The following is a 15,776-nucleotide window of genomic DNA, read 5'->3' as shown; positions in this document are numbered from 1 at the left end:
AAAAATGCGACAGTCAACATGCGCTCAGCAAACTTCTGCAATCAGCAGTGTAATAATGATCCACGTCATCTGCCTTTTTGTGATGTTGACTGAGTGATAAATGTAGGGGCAGGACACCAGACAGAATTCCCCTCTGTTTCTTCAAAATCATAGTAAGAAGTTTAACAACACCAGGTTAAAGTCCAACAGGTTTATTTGGTAGCAAAAGCCACACAAGCTTTCGGAGCTCCAAGCCCCTTCTTCAGGTGAGTGGGAATTCTGTTCACAAACAGGGCATATAAAGACACAAACTCAATTTACATGAATAATGGTTGGAATGCGAATACTTACAACTAATCAAGTCAAATCATAGAAACCCTACAGTGCAGAAGGAGGCCATTCGGCCCATCGAGTCTGCACCGACCACAATCCCACCCCACATATTTACCCGCTAATCCCTCTAACCTACGCATCCCAGGACTCTAAGGGGCAATTTTTAACCTGGCCAATCAACCTAACCCGCACATCTTTGGACTGCGACAACGGATGAATAAACACCGCTTGACAATCACCAGGCAAGACTGTTCTCTTCCTGTTGGGGAGCACTTCAGCGGTCACGGGCATTCGGCCTCTGATATTCGGGTAAGCGTTCTCCAAGGCGGCCTTCGCGACACACGACGGCGCAGAATCGCTGAGCAGAAACTGATAGCCAAGTTCCGCACACACGAGGACGGCCTCAACCGGGATATTGGGTTCATGTCACACTATTTGTAACCCCCACAGTTGCCTGGACCTGCTGAGTTTCACTGGCTGTCTTGTCTGGAGACAATACACATCTTTTTAGCCTGTCTTGATGCTCTCTCCACTCACGTTGTTTTGTTTCTTAAAGACTTGATTAGTTGTAAGTATTCGCATTCCAACCATTATTCATGTAAATTGAGTTTGTGTCTTTATATGCCCTGTTTGTGAACAGAATTCCCACTCACCTGAAGAAGGGGCTTGGAGCTCCGAAAGCTTGTGTGGCTTTTGCTACCAAATAAACCTGTTGGACTTTAACCTGGTGTTGTTAAACTTCTTACTGTGTTTACCCCAGTCCAACGCCGGCATCTCCACATCTTCAAAATCATGCCATGGGATATTTTACATCCATCCAAGTAGGCAGATAGAGTCTCAGTTTAACTTCTCTGTCAAAAGACAGCACCTCCAACAATGCAGCACTCCATCAGCACTGCACTTTCTACCGAACAGTAAACAAAGTATAATCTTGTGGGGGAATAATCATAGAGTCATAGAAGTTTACAGCAGGGAAACAGGCCCTTCGGCCCAACTTGTTCATGCTGCCCCTTTTTTTTAAGCCACTAAGCTAGTCCCAATTGCTCGTGTTTGGCCCATATCCCTCTATACCCATCTTACCCATGTAACTGCCTAAATGCTTTTTAAAAGACAAAATTGTACCCGCCTCTACTACTACCACTGGCAGCTTGTTCCAGACACTCACCACCCTCTGTGTGAAAACATTGCCCCTCTGGACCCTTTTGTATCTCTTCCCTCTCACCTTAAACCTATGCCTTCTCGTTTTAGATTCCCCTACCTTTGGGAAAAGATATTGACTATCTAGCTGATCTACGTCCCTTATTATATAGACTTCTATAAGAACATCCTTCAGCCTCCTACGATCCAGAGAAAAAAATCCCAGTCTATCTGGCCTCTCATTACTCAAATCATCAAGTCCCGGTAGCATCCTAGTAAATCTTTTCTGCACTCTTTCTAGTTTAATAATATCCTTTCTATAATAGGGTGACCAGAACTGTACACAGTATTCCAAATGTAGCCTTACCAATGTCTTGTACAACTTCAACAAGATATCCCAACTCCTGTATTCAGTGTTCTGACCAATGAAACCAAGCATGCTGAATGCTTTCTTCAGCACTCCGTCCACCTGTGACTCCTCTTTCAAGGAGCAATGAACCTGTACCACTAGATCTCTTTGTTCTATAACTCTCTCCAATACCCTACCATTAACTGAGTAAGTCCTGCCCTGGTTCGATTTACCAAAATGCATCACCTCGCATTTATCTAAATTAAACTCCATCTGCTTTTCCCTGCAGCCTTTTTTAAACAAAGGCACAACATTTGCCACCCTCCAATCTTTAGACACCTCACCCGTGACTACCGATTATTCAAATATCTCTGCTAGGGGACCTGCAATTTCCTCCCTAGCCTCCCACAATGTCCTGGGATACACTTATATCAGGTCCCGGGGATTTATCTACCTTGATGCGCTTTAAGACTTCCAGCACCTCTTTCTCTGTAATATGTACACGCCTCAAGACATCACTATTTATTTCCCCAAGTTCCCAATTGATCAAGATCCCGTTGAAATCCAAGATAACCTTCTTCACTGTGCACTATGCCACCAATCTTGGTGTCATCTGCAAACTTACTAAATGCCTCCTAAATTCTCATCTAAATCATTAATATAAATGACAAATTTATTCAATCTATAATCCTCACCAATGTTGGGGATATAATAAATAGGGTGACCAGGTAAGTAGGTTTAGCCAGGACAGTCTTCATGAAACACCCCAAGGTCCCAACAATTCCCTCAAAATTCAAATGTCCTGATTTTCAACTTTATCTTTTTTAGAGAACCTTTAACCTTGAGATTAGGAACAAGGCACAACACTAATGCAATCGGAAAGTAGTCTAAGAAGATACAGCTGGGCTGGTCACCCTGGGATGATTGACAGCTGATCCCAGGGAGGCATCCTCAGTCAGGTTTACGCTCCAGGAGCTCTCGCAAGATTTGACTGGATCACTCTCCTGGATGTGATGTTGACAGCATCTCTGAGTAACCGTGAGCTCGCTGACAACAGCGGATGTACAGCAGGCGGTGCAGTTCCAGGTTAAAGCCCTCAATGAGGGGGCTGGAGAATAACAACTCAGTACTACACTGATTTGGAGCATAGGGTGACAGCAACTCCCTCGGATAAAATTAAGGAACAATCTGGCAGGGTGAGTGCAGATTGACGCCAGAGCTATGAGAGTACGCAAACAGGAGAGCGAGTTCTGCGCATACATGACATTTAAAAGACTGAATTGTGGGAAAAACAACACCCCAGCAGACCTGGAACAGCAGGAGTATTGTGTCCAGTTTTGAATGCTGAAGTTAGGCTGTCTTCCTTGGAGAAAAGAAGGCTGAGAGGAGATTTCATAGAGGTATCCAAACTCATAAAGGGTTAGGATCGAAGGGATAGGGAGAAATGGTTCCCATAGGTGGTAGGATCGAGAATGAGAGGGCACAGATTTAAGATAATTGGCAAAATAAACAATGGCGACACAAGGAGAAACTTCTTCGTGCAGCAAGTGGTTAGCGTCTGGAATGCACTGCCTGACAGTGCAGTGGAGGCAGGGTCAATCAAGACATCCAAAAGGGAATTAGCCAGTAATTTGACAAGGAAGAGTGTTTTAAAGTTTATTTATTAGTGTCACAAGTAGGCTTACATTAACACTGCAATGAAGCTACTGTGAAAATCCCCTAGTCGCCACACTCCAGTACCTGTTTGGGTACACTGAGGGAGAATTTAGCAAAGCTAATGCACCCTAACCAGCACATCATTCGGACTGTGGCAGAAAACTGGAGCACCCAGAGGATACCCACACAGACACAGGGAGAACGTGCAGACTCCACACAGAGGAAGACCCAAGCCAGGAATCAGACCCACGTCCCTGGCGCTGTGAGGCAGCAGTGATAACCACTGCGCTACACTGAGTGTATAAGGTTACGGGGAGATTGGCACAAAGTATATTGCTCATTGGGACAGCCGGTGCATTCACAATGGGCCCAATAGCCTCTGTGCTGTAATCTCAGCCTTTTGGGTAAGATCAAGCATTGGCCGGATCTAGCCCAGGATGGGGTGCAATTCTTAATCTTGTCAGCTTGGATCATGTTTGTCTCTCTTGTGGGGGCCATGAATTGGATTCATTTGGATTTTGAATATGGTTTTTGGTGCAAGCAAGGAATGGATTTGTGTTTGCCCATCCATTCTGAGCCCTGGCTTTGTAATTTGACGGATGGAGTAAAAAATAAAAAAAGGATTCAAATATCGGGATGATCCCATGAAATAAGGGACTGTCGGTTACCCTGCTGGGGCATAACGACTGCAGATTCCTGTTTCTAGGTGTTTAGATCACCAACAATCTGTCCTGGTCCCTCCACGCCGACACTATAGTTAAAAAAGCCCACCAACACTTCTACTTTCTCAGAAGGCTAAGGAAAACTAGAACTAGAGGGCACAGCCTCAAAATAAAGGGGGGTCAGTTTAGGACAGAGTTGGGGAGGAACTTCTTCTCTCAGAGGGTGGTGAATCTCTGGAATTCTCTGCCCACTGAAGTGGTGGAGGCTACCTCGTTGAATATGTTTAAATCACGGATTCCTGATCGGTAAGGGAATTAGGGGTTATAGGGATCAGGCGGGTAAGTGGAACTGATCCACTTCTGATCAGCCATGATCTTATTGAATGGCGGGGCAGGCTCGAGGGGCTAGATGGCCTACTCCTGCTCCTATTTCTTATGTTCTTAAATTCAACATGTCCGCTACGACTCTAACCAATTTTTACAGATGCACCAATAAAAGCATTCTTTCCAGATGTATCACAGCTTGGTATGCTTCCTGCTTTTACCAAGACCACAAGAAACAACAAAGGGTTGCGAACGTAGCTCAGTCCATCAGGCAAACCTCCCATCCATTGACTCCGTCTACACTTCCCACTGCGTCAGGAAAGCAGCCATCGTAATCAAGGACCCCACACACCTCAGACATTCTCTCTTCCACACTCTTCCGTCGGGAAAAAGATACAGAAGTCTGAGATGGCGTGTGAACCGACTCAAGAACAGATTCTTCCCTGCTGCCATCAGACTTTTGAATGGACCTACCTCATATTAAGTTGATCTTTCTCTACATCCTAGCTATGATTGTGAGACTACATTCTGCACTCTCTCCTTTCCTCCTCTCCAATGAGGTGGCACAGTGGTTAGCACTGCTACCTCACAGCGCCAGGGACCTGGGTTCAATTCCCGGCTTGGGTCACTGTCTGTGTGGAGTCTGCATGTTTTCCCTGTGTCTGCGTGGGTTTCCTCCGGGTGCTCCGGTTTCCTCCCACGCTGGTTAGGTGAATTGGCCATGCTGAATTCTCCCTCAGTGTACCCGAACAGGCGCCGGAGTGTGGCCACCGGGGGATTTTCAATGCAGTCTAAATGTAAGCCGACTTGTGACTAATAAATAAACTTAACTTATCTATGTACTCTATGAATGGTATGCTTTGTCTGTATAGTGCGCAAGAAACAATACTTTTCACTGTATACCAAAACATATGACAAATTAAATCAAATCATAATCCCTTAACGTGAAACTCTACACCTATGGGAGCTGGTCGTGCCGCACCAGTTTTGACTTTTGGAAATCTGGTCACCTCCATGATAAAAGTGTTTGGAATCTCCATCATCAACAACAAATTGTTCCTTATCCATGGTCTGGGGCTGTTGCCTGGCAACCAATGGAGCCTGTGGCATCAGAGGGCTTGGATTCTTTGTAGATTTTATTTATTCCAAAAAAAAAGAAAAACTCCGTCAATGATATTAAATTCTCAACCGAGAGCATGTTAAATGTGATATTGTGTGAAATTTGGTGGGGGGAAGACAGCGGTTTAACGGTAATGAGATGGGGGGGGGGGGGTCAAAGGTCAGAGCGCGCGGTGGTTGCTGGGATGATGGCGGCCGGGACTGGCAGTAAGTGGCGAGAGAGCGCGGCCAGCCTAGCCGGGGGAGGAGGGGGGTGTCAGCGGGAAGGGAGCAAACCGGACTCTCTCAATCTGGACAGAAAATGTTGAAAGCGCTCAGCGGGTTGAGCGTTCCCCAAAGCGGCAACGCCGCTCCTTCCCTCCGCCAGCAGGTGACCAACCTCTGGCGGCGAAGATGAAGGACGGCTTGGGGGAAGGGGGAGATCTGCAGGGGATCGGGGTGGGGGGGGGAGAGATCTGCAGGGGATCGGGGGGGGGGAAGGGGGAGATCTGCAGGGGATCGGGGGGGGGGGAAGAGAGATCTGCAGGGGATCGGGGGGGGGGGGGGAAGAGAGATCTGCAGGGGATCGGGGTGGGGGGGGGGGAGAGATCTGCAGGGGATCGGGGGGGGGGGGGGGGAAGAGAGATCTGCAGGGGATCGGGGGGGGGGGGGGGGAAGAGAGATCTGCAGGGGATCGGGGTGGGGGGGGGGGAGAGATCTGCAGGGGATCGGGGGGGGGGGGAAGAGAGATCTGCAGGGGATCGGGGGGGGGGGGGGGAAGAGAGATCTGTAGGGGATCGGGGGGGGGGGAAGAGAGATCTGCAGGGGATCGGGGGGGGGGGGAAGAGAGATCTGCAGGGGATCGGGGGGGGGGGGGAAGAGAGATCTGCAGGGGATCGGGGGGGGGGAAGAGAGATCTGCAGGGGATCGGGGGGGGGGGGGGAAGAGAGATCTGCAGGGGATCGGGGGGGGGGGAAGAGAGATCTGCAGGGGATCGGGGTGGGGGGGAGAGATCTGCAGGGGATCGGGGTGGGGGGGGAGAGATCTGCAGGGGATCGGGGTGGGGGGGGGGAGAGATCTGCAGGGGATCGGGGTGGGGGGGGAGAGATCTGCAGGGGATGGGGGGGGGGGAAAGAGAGATCTGCAGGGGATGGGGGGGGGGGGGAAGAGAGATCTGCAGGGGATCGGGGGGGGGGAAGAGAGATCTGCAGGGGATCGGGGCGGGGGGGGGAAGAGAGATCTGCAGGGGATGGGGGGGAAGAGAGATCTGCAGGGGATCGGGGGGGAAGAGAGATCTGCAGGGGATCGGGGGGGAAGAGAGATCTGCAGGGGATCGGGGTGGGGGGGAGAGATCTGCAGGGGATCGGGGTGGGGGGGGAGAGATCTGCAGGGGATCGGGGTGGGGGGGAGAGATCTGCAGGGGATCGGGGTGGGGGGGGAGAGATCTGCAGGGGATCGGGGTGCGGGGGGGGAGAGATCTGCAGGGGAGGGGAAGAGATCTGCAGGGGATCGGGGTGGGGGGGGAAAGAGATCTGTAGGGGATCGGGGTGGGGGGGAAGAGATCTGCAGGGGATCGGGGTGGGGGGGAGAGATCTGCAGGGGATCGGGGTGGGGGGGAGAGATCTGCAGGGGATCGGGGTGGGGGGAGAGATCTGCAGGGGATCGGGGTGGGGGGGGAGAGATCTGCAGGGGATCGGGGTGGGGGGGGAGAGATCTGCAGGGGATCGGGGTGGGGGGGGGGGAGAGATCTGCAGGGGATCGGGGTGGGGGGGGAGAGATCTGCAGGGGATCGGGGTGGGGGGGGAGAGATCTGCAGGGGATCGGGGTGGGGGGGAGAGATCTGCAGGGGATCGGGGTGGGGGGGGAGAGATCTGCAGGGGATCGGGGTGGGGGGGGAGAGATCTGCAGGGGATCGGGGTGGGGGGGGAGAGATCTGCAGGGGATCGGGGTGGGGGGGGAGAGATCTGCAGGGGATCGGGGTGGGGGGGGAGAGATCTGCAGGGGATCGGGGTGGGGGGGAGAGATCTGCAGGGGATCGGGGTGGGGGGGAGAGATCTGCAGGGGATCGGGGTGGGGGGGAGAGATCTGCAGGGGATCGGGGTGGGGGGGGGGAGAGATCTGCAGGGGATCGGGGTGGGGGGGAGAGATCTGCAGGGGATCGGGGTGGGGGGGGAGAGATCTGCAGGGGATCGGGGTGCGGGGGGGGAGAGATCTGCAGGGGAGGGGAAGAGATCTGCAGGGGATCGGGGTGGGGGGGGGAAAGAGATCTGTAGGGGATCGGGGTGGGGGGGAAGAGATCTGCAGGGGATCGGGGTGGGGGGGAGAGATCTGCAGGGGATCGGGGTGGGGGGGAGAGATCTGCAGGGGATCGGGGTGGGGGGGAGAGATCTGCAGGGGATCGGGGTGGGGGGGGAGAGATCTGCAGGGGATCGGGGTGGGGGGGGAGAGATCTGCAGGGGATCGGGGTGGGGGGGGGGAGAGATCTGCAGGGGATCGGGGTGGGGGGGGAGAGATCTGCAGGGGATCGGGGTGGGGGGGGAGAGATCTGCAGGGGATCGGGGTGGGGGGGGAGAGATCTGCAGGGGATCGGGGTGGGGGGGGAGAGATCTGCAGGGGATCGGGGTGGGGGGGGAGAGATCTGCAGGGGATCGGGGTGGGGGGGGAGAGATCTGCAGGGGATCGGGGTGGGGGGGGAGAGATCTGCAGGGGATCGGGGTGGGGGGGGGAGAGATCTGCAGGGGATCGGGGTGGGGGGGAGAGATCTGCAGGGGATCGGGGTGGGGGGGAGAGATCTGCAGGGGATCGGGGTGGGGGGGGAGAGATCTGCAGGGGATCGGGGTGGGGGGGGGAGAGATCTGCAGGGGATCGGGGTGGGGGGGGGAGAGAGAGTTGCTATCGCCCTCCGTGGAGGGAGGCTGATAGTTGCTGCTTCTCCCCAAGAGGGTGGGGGAAGAGCGTCTGCTGCCCTTGCTGTAAATTCAAGTGGTCCCAGTTATTGGGACATAAACAGCAGGCTGGCACCATGTAGAGTGGACTGGAATGGGGGAATCAGCATCCCGTGAGGTTGGTCACCCATCCTGCCAGTCTTGCCGACTATTAAATAAGTCAGATAAAAGCAAAATACTGCGCTTGCTGGAATCTGAAACAAAAACAGAAAATGCTGGAAAATCTCAGCAGGTCTGACAGCATCTGCGGGGAGAGAATAGAGTCTGGATGACCCTTCATCAGAATGACAAAGGGTTGATGAGGGCTCTGATGAAGAGTCATCCTGACTCGAAATGTTGGCTCTATTCTCGCTCCACAGATCCTGTCAGACTTGCTGAGATTTTCCAGCACTTTCTGTTTTTGTTGCATAGTAGCTGGTCCACTTCTAGGTCTATAACAGTCAGATGCAGAGTAAAGCGCTCTCTCATTATGATGAAACAGGAAAAGGAGCTAAGAAAGTCAGAGCATGAATGAAAACAGACAGAAGAGGGCCATCGAGATTGTATAAGAATAGAATAATGGAAACATAGAAGGGAATCTGAAAGCCTTTTGTAAACATAAGGTCTGGAAGGATAGATGAAGGTTGGGACCAAAAGATGGCCACGGAGAATAGTGAAGTCTTTGAACAACATCAAATAAAATAAATCAGCAATGTATCGTGTGATATTTGGGGCAATGTGTAAATAAAAGTCGAAATAATATTGCTATGGTTGAGAGTCTGGATGTTATAATTAATCATGACTTCTTCTACAGTTCCTCTTCATTTGTAAATATAAATTTGGTTTTGCAGTATTTTTTTTAAATTCTCAGAACACCTGCTGTACTGTTGTATGTTAGTTGTAATGGTGACTATGTTCCCCATCCAGTGGAACTAGTATGTTTCTTTACTGTTTTGGTTTGTACTTAACAACTAACCGAGTTAACTTAAACCTCTCTATTCAAGCCACCATGTAAAAATATCAGAACTGTTGTGGTCCCAGAATGTGATTAGTAATTGCTATAAATTTGGGATTGATGCTATTTCATTTTTATCCTGTTTCATGTCTAACAGTCAATAACTTTGGATTGTCTTTTCTCTTTTTCTTACAAAGAGCACAAATTGCTGAGTACTGGCCCTACTGAACCATGGTCAATCCGCGAGAAGCTGTGTTTGGCATCTTCAGTGATGCGGAGCGGAGACCAAAATTGGTAGGTGACACTAAGTGCAGCTGATTCATAAGGCAGCTAGATATGAAATGTTGCAGTCAGAGTTGAGATGTACTGAATCTTGAAACTGGAAAGAGCCAGATTCAGTATTCCAAAATTGACCATTTGCTGACTGCACACCAAATAATTTTGAGTTTATGCAACAAGAATGCTGTCATACTTTAATTGCAGAGTACTTTCTTTGTACTTGAGATTGTAGAGGAGACGCAAACAGGTCTGGACTGAAATTGTGTCTGGACAGTAAGGTTCAAATAGGTTCAATAATTCCCGACATAATCTTCAAAACTCTTTACTGAGATGATGCACAGCAGCCTGCTGGAAGGCTTCTACTAACGACGCTGTACACTGCAAGTGTAAAATGGTAGCTGAGTACATTCCCTGATTTTTCAATCATATTCCAGAAGGACTCTCCTGGCTCCTTTCCTCATTTGTCTGCAAAATGTGTATTCACAGCTTGCCACGGAGGGGTGTCAGTATAAAAATCCCTTTATAATATTAAAACTCAGTAAGAAGTCTCAAGGGCACAAAAAATTGTTTTAAGGGCCATCGTAACCAACTTCTTCATTACCTAGTTTTACTATTGATGTGGAGATGCCGGCGTTGGAATGGGGTGGGCACAGTAAGAAGTCTCACAGAACCAGGTTAAAGTCCAACAGATTTATTTGGTAGCATGAGCTTTCCGGAGCACTGCTCCATCCTCACCTGAGTGACTCACCTGAGGAAGGAGCAGCGCTCCAGAAAGCTCGTGCTACCAAATAAATCTGTTGGACTTTAACCTGGTGTTGTGAGACTTCTTACTGAGTTTTAATATTATAAAGGGATTTTTATACTGACACCTCTCCGTGGCAAGCTGTGAATACACATTTTGCAGACAAATGAGGAAAGGAGGCAGGAGAGTCCTTCCGGAATATGATTGAAAAATCAGGGAATGTACTCAGCTACCATTTTACGCTTGCAGTGTACAGCGTTGTTAGTAGAAACCTTCCAGCAGGCTGCTGTGCATCATCTCAGTAAAGAGTTTTGAAGATTATGTCGGGCGTTAGCACACACTGCTTTCTATTTCTTGGTTACCTGGGGTGGTGAGATGAAAGACATCTCTGTCTGTCTTTTATAAAACCTTTGAATATAATGGGTTTAGTTAGTTACCATTCAGTTTGTAATCGGCATAGCCCACCAAAATGCTCAACTCTCTTTTGAGAAAGCAAGAAAATCATTGTGTCATACTGGACCATGCTACAGTAGAGGGTGTTCTACTGAAGTTGCAAATAAAGCACACAACATAACTTTTTATTTAACCTGTATTAAACCTGATCAGGAATACTTGGTTCTGATGTTGGTTGTCTGATCAAATCATTATCGTTCCTACTTTGAGTACCAACGTTTAAAAACAAAACAATTGCAAAGTTCAGTGGTGGTAATTTTAAATGCTGATTTTTTTTAAAAAGTATGCAGCAGATTATTAATGTGAAACCAACAAAGATTTGTCTGTCACCCTTTGCAGGGTATCGGTTAGCAGGGCAATCAAACCTTTTGCAGAACCTGGACGCCCACCAGACTGGTTTTCACAAAAAGTAAGAGCTCAATTTTTGCCAGCATAATAAAGGAGGAAATCTGTAAATAATCATATTTGACATAATTGGTTTTGTTTCTTCTCTCGTGTACCCTTGTGTGTCTGTGACTTCTATGTTGATTGGTTAATTCTTTGTTGTGTTTGTGCTTTCTGTCTCTTGATTGGTTATTTTCTCTTTGTAATAGATTTTTTTTGGCCAGTCTGTAGAAAATAACAAGTTTTTTAAAAAATCACTTTGCATTCAAAAAAATAATTTTAACTCTATCAATCCCCCTCCCCACATTTTTCAAGGTTGAAACAGACCCCACCACCCTCTCGAGGGCAATTAGGGATGGGCAACCAATGCTGAGCTCACCAGTCACAGCCATATCCCTTGATTGAATAAAAGTAAAGGGAGTCCTCTTTCACCCCAAGCTGAGTTTATGGCCCGATTTACTCTCCGTTTACTTCGATCTCTGTAACATCATTCACCTCCAGCTCAGCCCACCTGTCACTGAGACATTCATCCATGCCTTTGATTGATGTGCTGTGTCTGGATTATCATAAAACTTGTACTTGTTTATGTTCTTTTTATCTAGCATTGTGCCTCTCAATATTCTGAACTGCTGGAGACAACAGAAACTCCCAAGTAAGTGTTTAATCCACACCTGTACATATGTCAGAAATTAAAAACTTGCCGAAGTATAATAGTTCCTATTGGCAATGATCCCATTAATCTCTTCACAGGCGGAAACGTGGTGAGAAAGGAGAAGTTGTGGAAACCGTGGAAGATGTAATTGTTCGTAAGCTCACTGCTGAGCGAATTGATGAGCTAAAGAAACTTATTAAAGAGACGCAGGAGAAATACAGGTCAGAACTGCACAAATTAGTTGTATTCATTATTTGTTCAATCTATGCATATAAACAAATTTATTATCAAAGGGAAATAAATAGTGATTTTGGTGTTTATAGTATCTGTGGTCAAGTGGTTTTTCAACAACTTAATCAACCCAAGGTGTCAGGTTTATAGAAGTTACCTCAATTATTTTTTGTTTGTCATTGGAAGATTTTTTTTTTGGTCAATATAAAACTGGGCATCTCCAATTACACCAATCATAATCTGGCTGGACTTGGTGCAGTGGTATCTTTTACTCTTTTCAAACTTTATCCTTTAATGATATATTCCTTTTCCAGTAAAAACAGGACTTTTACTTTTAAATGGTTTGTTTCCCTGTCATTCCCTGTGTTAACAATTGTTTCCTGTCTTGTTTAATGTTTTTCTTTATTGTTTCTTCACGTTTTCTAGACTGTATTGACTATTCATCTAAATATAATGTCCAGTTCACAAAATCATTCATCTGAAATAACGGAGAAATTGTAAACACTCCCTAAGATTGTATAATAGGTTTAACATTCTAAATCTTTGAAAGACCCGTTGCAAAATATTTAAAAGCTTCATGTTTAAGCACATATATGCTATTTATGCCAAATGAACTTGTGCAAGCAATTATCAGATATTTATAGTGAATGTTGTTTCAGTAATAGTTTCATGGTGTCATTGTGTTCGTTGAACATGCTGTTTCATAGAATTTTCATAGAATCCCTACAGTGCAGAAAGAGGACATTCGGCCCATCGAGTCTGCATCAACTCTCCGAAAGAGCACCTGAGAAAGGCCAACATTCCACCCTATCCCTGCACCCCACACAATTACCCCGCTAATCCCCCTAGGTTTGAGCTTATTTATTAGTGTCACAAGTAGGCTTACATTAACATTGCAATGAAGTTACTGTGAAAATCCTCTAGTCGCCACACTCCAGCACCTGTTCGGGTACACTGAGGGAGAATTTAGCACGGCCGATGCACTTAACCAGCACGTCTTTCGTATTGTGGGAAGAAACCAGAGCACCCACACAGGCACGGGGCGAACGTGCAGACTGTGCAGTGAACCAAACCGGGAAGTGAACCTGGGTCCCTGGCGCTGTGAGGCAGCTGTGTTAACCACAGTGCCACCCATAGTTTACCTTCAGCTACCGCTGGTCCCAAAACTCAATGTCTGTCCTTCTTGCTGTGGATTATATTCCCCAGCTAAAATGTGGTTTACATGCCTCTGTAAATGCTGAACTATTTTCAGGTTGCTTGTGTTCCTGAAGATGGACATTGTGAGGAATAATAACTAATAGCTGTGGAGTGATATAATGGAAAGTATCTGGACTGACTACTAATGATCTTCAAACTTGCAGCAGACTTTAATTCATATTTAAATTTGGATCCCACAGAAAGGTGAAGAAAGAAGCGGAGCTGATCCAAGCTGGCCATGTAGATAGTAAACTTCAGGAAACTTGGAACGATATTGTTGCGTAAGTATGGAAAAAAGATGAAGCGATGGACAAGTATTAGTTTTATTGTCTGGCAGTTAAACCAAAGGTTACATTTTCTGTACTGAAATCTCCCATGTAAAGGATAGTTGGTTCATATAACTGGGTTCTGAGCTTTTTACCTTTTGTTTACAGAAAGAAGAAACAGGAGGAAGAGGAGGCTGAAATGAAGAGACGTGCAACAGAAAGCGCTTTCCAGGGTATGAACTATTAATTCAAATTGCCATGATTTATTGTACACGTAACAATTACCTATAGTTAGGGACCAGATCAGAAACTCCAAGGTATGTTATGAAGTTAGCCGAGACCCCAACTTTTACTTTTGATTTTGGCATTAGGTTCATAAGTTCACAAGATATAGGAGCAGAATTAGGCCATTCGGCCCATTGAGTCCGCTCCGCCATTCAATCATGGCTGATATGCTCCTCATCCCCATTTTCCTGCCTTCTCTCCATAATCTTTCAACCCATTCCCAATTTAAAATCTGTCTAACTCCTCAAATTTACTCACTGTCCCAGCATCCATCGCACTTTGGGGTAGCGAATTCCACAGATTCACAACCCTTTGGAAGGAGTAGTTTCTCCTCAACTCTGTTTTAAATTTGCTACCCCTTATCCTAAGACTATGACCTCTCGTCCTAGAATGCCTCTCCAGTGGAAGCATCCGCTCCACATCCAATTTATCCATTACCTTCTATCATTTTGAATAGCTCAATTTGATATCCCCTCACTCTTCTAAATTCCAGAGAGTATAGGCCTAAACTGTTCAATCTCTTGGATGTTTCACTAGGAAGCTTTTATTAAAACAAACTTTATTTAAGAACACAGAATATAACAAAAAGAATTAGAATAAATTTTACCAATTAAAATGCTTAAACATGTCAAAGTATTATTCTTAACAGTTATTCATTTCTATTGTTCCAATTTAAGTAGAATCCCCATAGACATAAACCCCTTCTTCAGAACCAGTTAGCACCAAAAACTGATATGCTCAGTTGGATGCTTGATTTCCAGTCTTTTAACACCCCTGGAGGGAGATCCAGACAGAAGGCTGTCATCTTACTCTCATACAACAGAATCTCAAAGGAGGACACACTCCCAAACATCAGAATCTCAGAGAAAGAGACTTATTTCCTGGCACAGTCCAGTCTCTAAATCCAGAGTCATAGAGGTTTACAGCATGGAAACAGGCCCTTCGGCCCAACTTGTCCATGCTGCCCTTTTTTTAAAAAACCCGTAAGCTAATCCCAATTGCCTGCGTTTGGCCCCTATCCCTCTATACCCATCTTACCCATGTAACTATCTAAATGCTTTTTAAAAGACAAAATTGTACCCGCCTCTACTACTACCTCTGGCAGCTTGTTCCAGACACTCACCACCCTTTGTGTGAGAAAACTGCCCCTCTGGACACTTTTGTATCTCTCCCCTCTCACCTTAAACCTATGCCCTCTAGTTTTAGACTCCCCTACCTTTGGGAAAAGATATTGACTATCTAGCTGATCTGTGCCCCTCATTATTTTGTAGACCTCTATAAGGTCACCCCTCAGCCTCCTACGCTCCAGAGAGAAAAATCCCAGTCTATCCAACCTCTCCTTATAACTCAATCCATCAAGTCCCGGTAGCATCCTAGTAAATATTTTCTGTACTCTTTTCTAGTTTTCTGCACTCTTTCTCGAGACAAAAACAGAAGTTTTGCTCGCTAATAACTCTAAGCAGCATCTAAACTTGACTTCCCTGTGCAAGCCTAACTCCACCCAGTCACCTGATACATTACTGTCAATCAACCGATCAAGTCCTACTTTGCAAAACCCCAGGGGGAAATCACTGAAATAACAGAGCAGCACTAGTCCAGATTTAAACAAACATTCTAGCAATGGGGAGCAATTATGCTGCTGCACTAACAATACAAGGCTGCCGGGTATAGACAAAATGCGCAAGAATACAGGTAGAGAAGCTTTAGTCAAAGCTGGTTTTGAAACTGGAATGGGGGCATGTTTTTTAAAAAATTTATTCATGGGACCTGGATCTCGCTGCCTGGCCAGCATTTATTGCCTATCCTTAGTTGCCTGAGGGCAGTTGAGATTCAACCACATTGCTGTGGCTCTGAAGTCATGCGACAAGGT

The 15,776-nt window shown here is 47.0% G+C and overlaps 1 protein-coding gene across 3 annotated transcripts in view; it reads left to right on the top strand.

The window, feature by feature from the left end:
• Nucleotides 1-5,728: 5,728 nt before the first annotated feature.
• Nucleotides 5,729-15,776, top strand: part of brd8a (bromodomain containing 8a) — an 81,158-nt gene continuing 71,110 nt past the window's right edge. For all 3 annotated transcript variants that reach the window (XM_078240843.1, XM_078240842.1, XM_078240841.1), the window contains exons 1-7: nucleotides 5,729-5,766; nucleotides 9,615-9,711; nucleotides 11,231-11,300; nucleotides 11,878-11,927; nucleotides 12,026-12,148; nucleotides 13,556-13,636; nucleotides 13,790-13,854. In XM_078240843.1, coding sequence (XP_078096969.1) covers nucleotides 5,745-5,766; nucleotides 9,615-9,711; nucleotides 11,231-11,300; nucleotides 11,878-11,927; nucleotides 12,026-12,148; nucleotides 13,556-13,636; nucleotides 13,790-13,854 — 508 coding nt within the window. In that variant the 5' untranslated portion in view covers nucleotides 5,729-5,744. The remainder of the gene's footprint in view (nucleotides 5,767-9,614; nucleotides 9,712-11,230; nucleotides 11,301-11,877; nucleotides 11,928-12,025; nucleotides 12,149-13,555; nucleotides 13,637-13,789; nucleotides 13,855-15,776) is intronic.

Source organism: Mustelus asterias, chromosome 23 (genome assembly GCF_964213995.1).
Source record: "Mustelus asterias chromosome 23, sMusAst1.hap1.1, whole genome shotgun sequence".
In the NCBI taxonomy this organism is placed as follows: domain Eukaryota; kingdom Metazoa; phylum Chordata; class Chondrichthyes; order Carcharhiniformes; family Triakidae; genus Mustelus; species Mustelus asterias.
The sequence above is the reverse complement of the archived record's forward strand: the minus strand, read 5'-3'. Positions and strand labels throughout refer to the sequence as shown.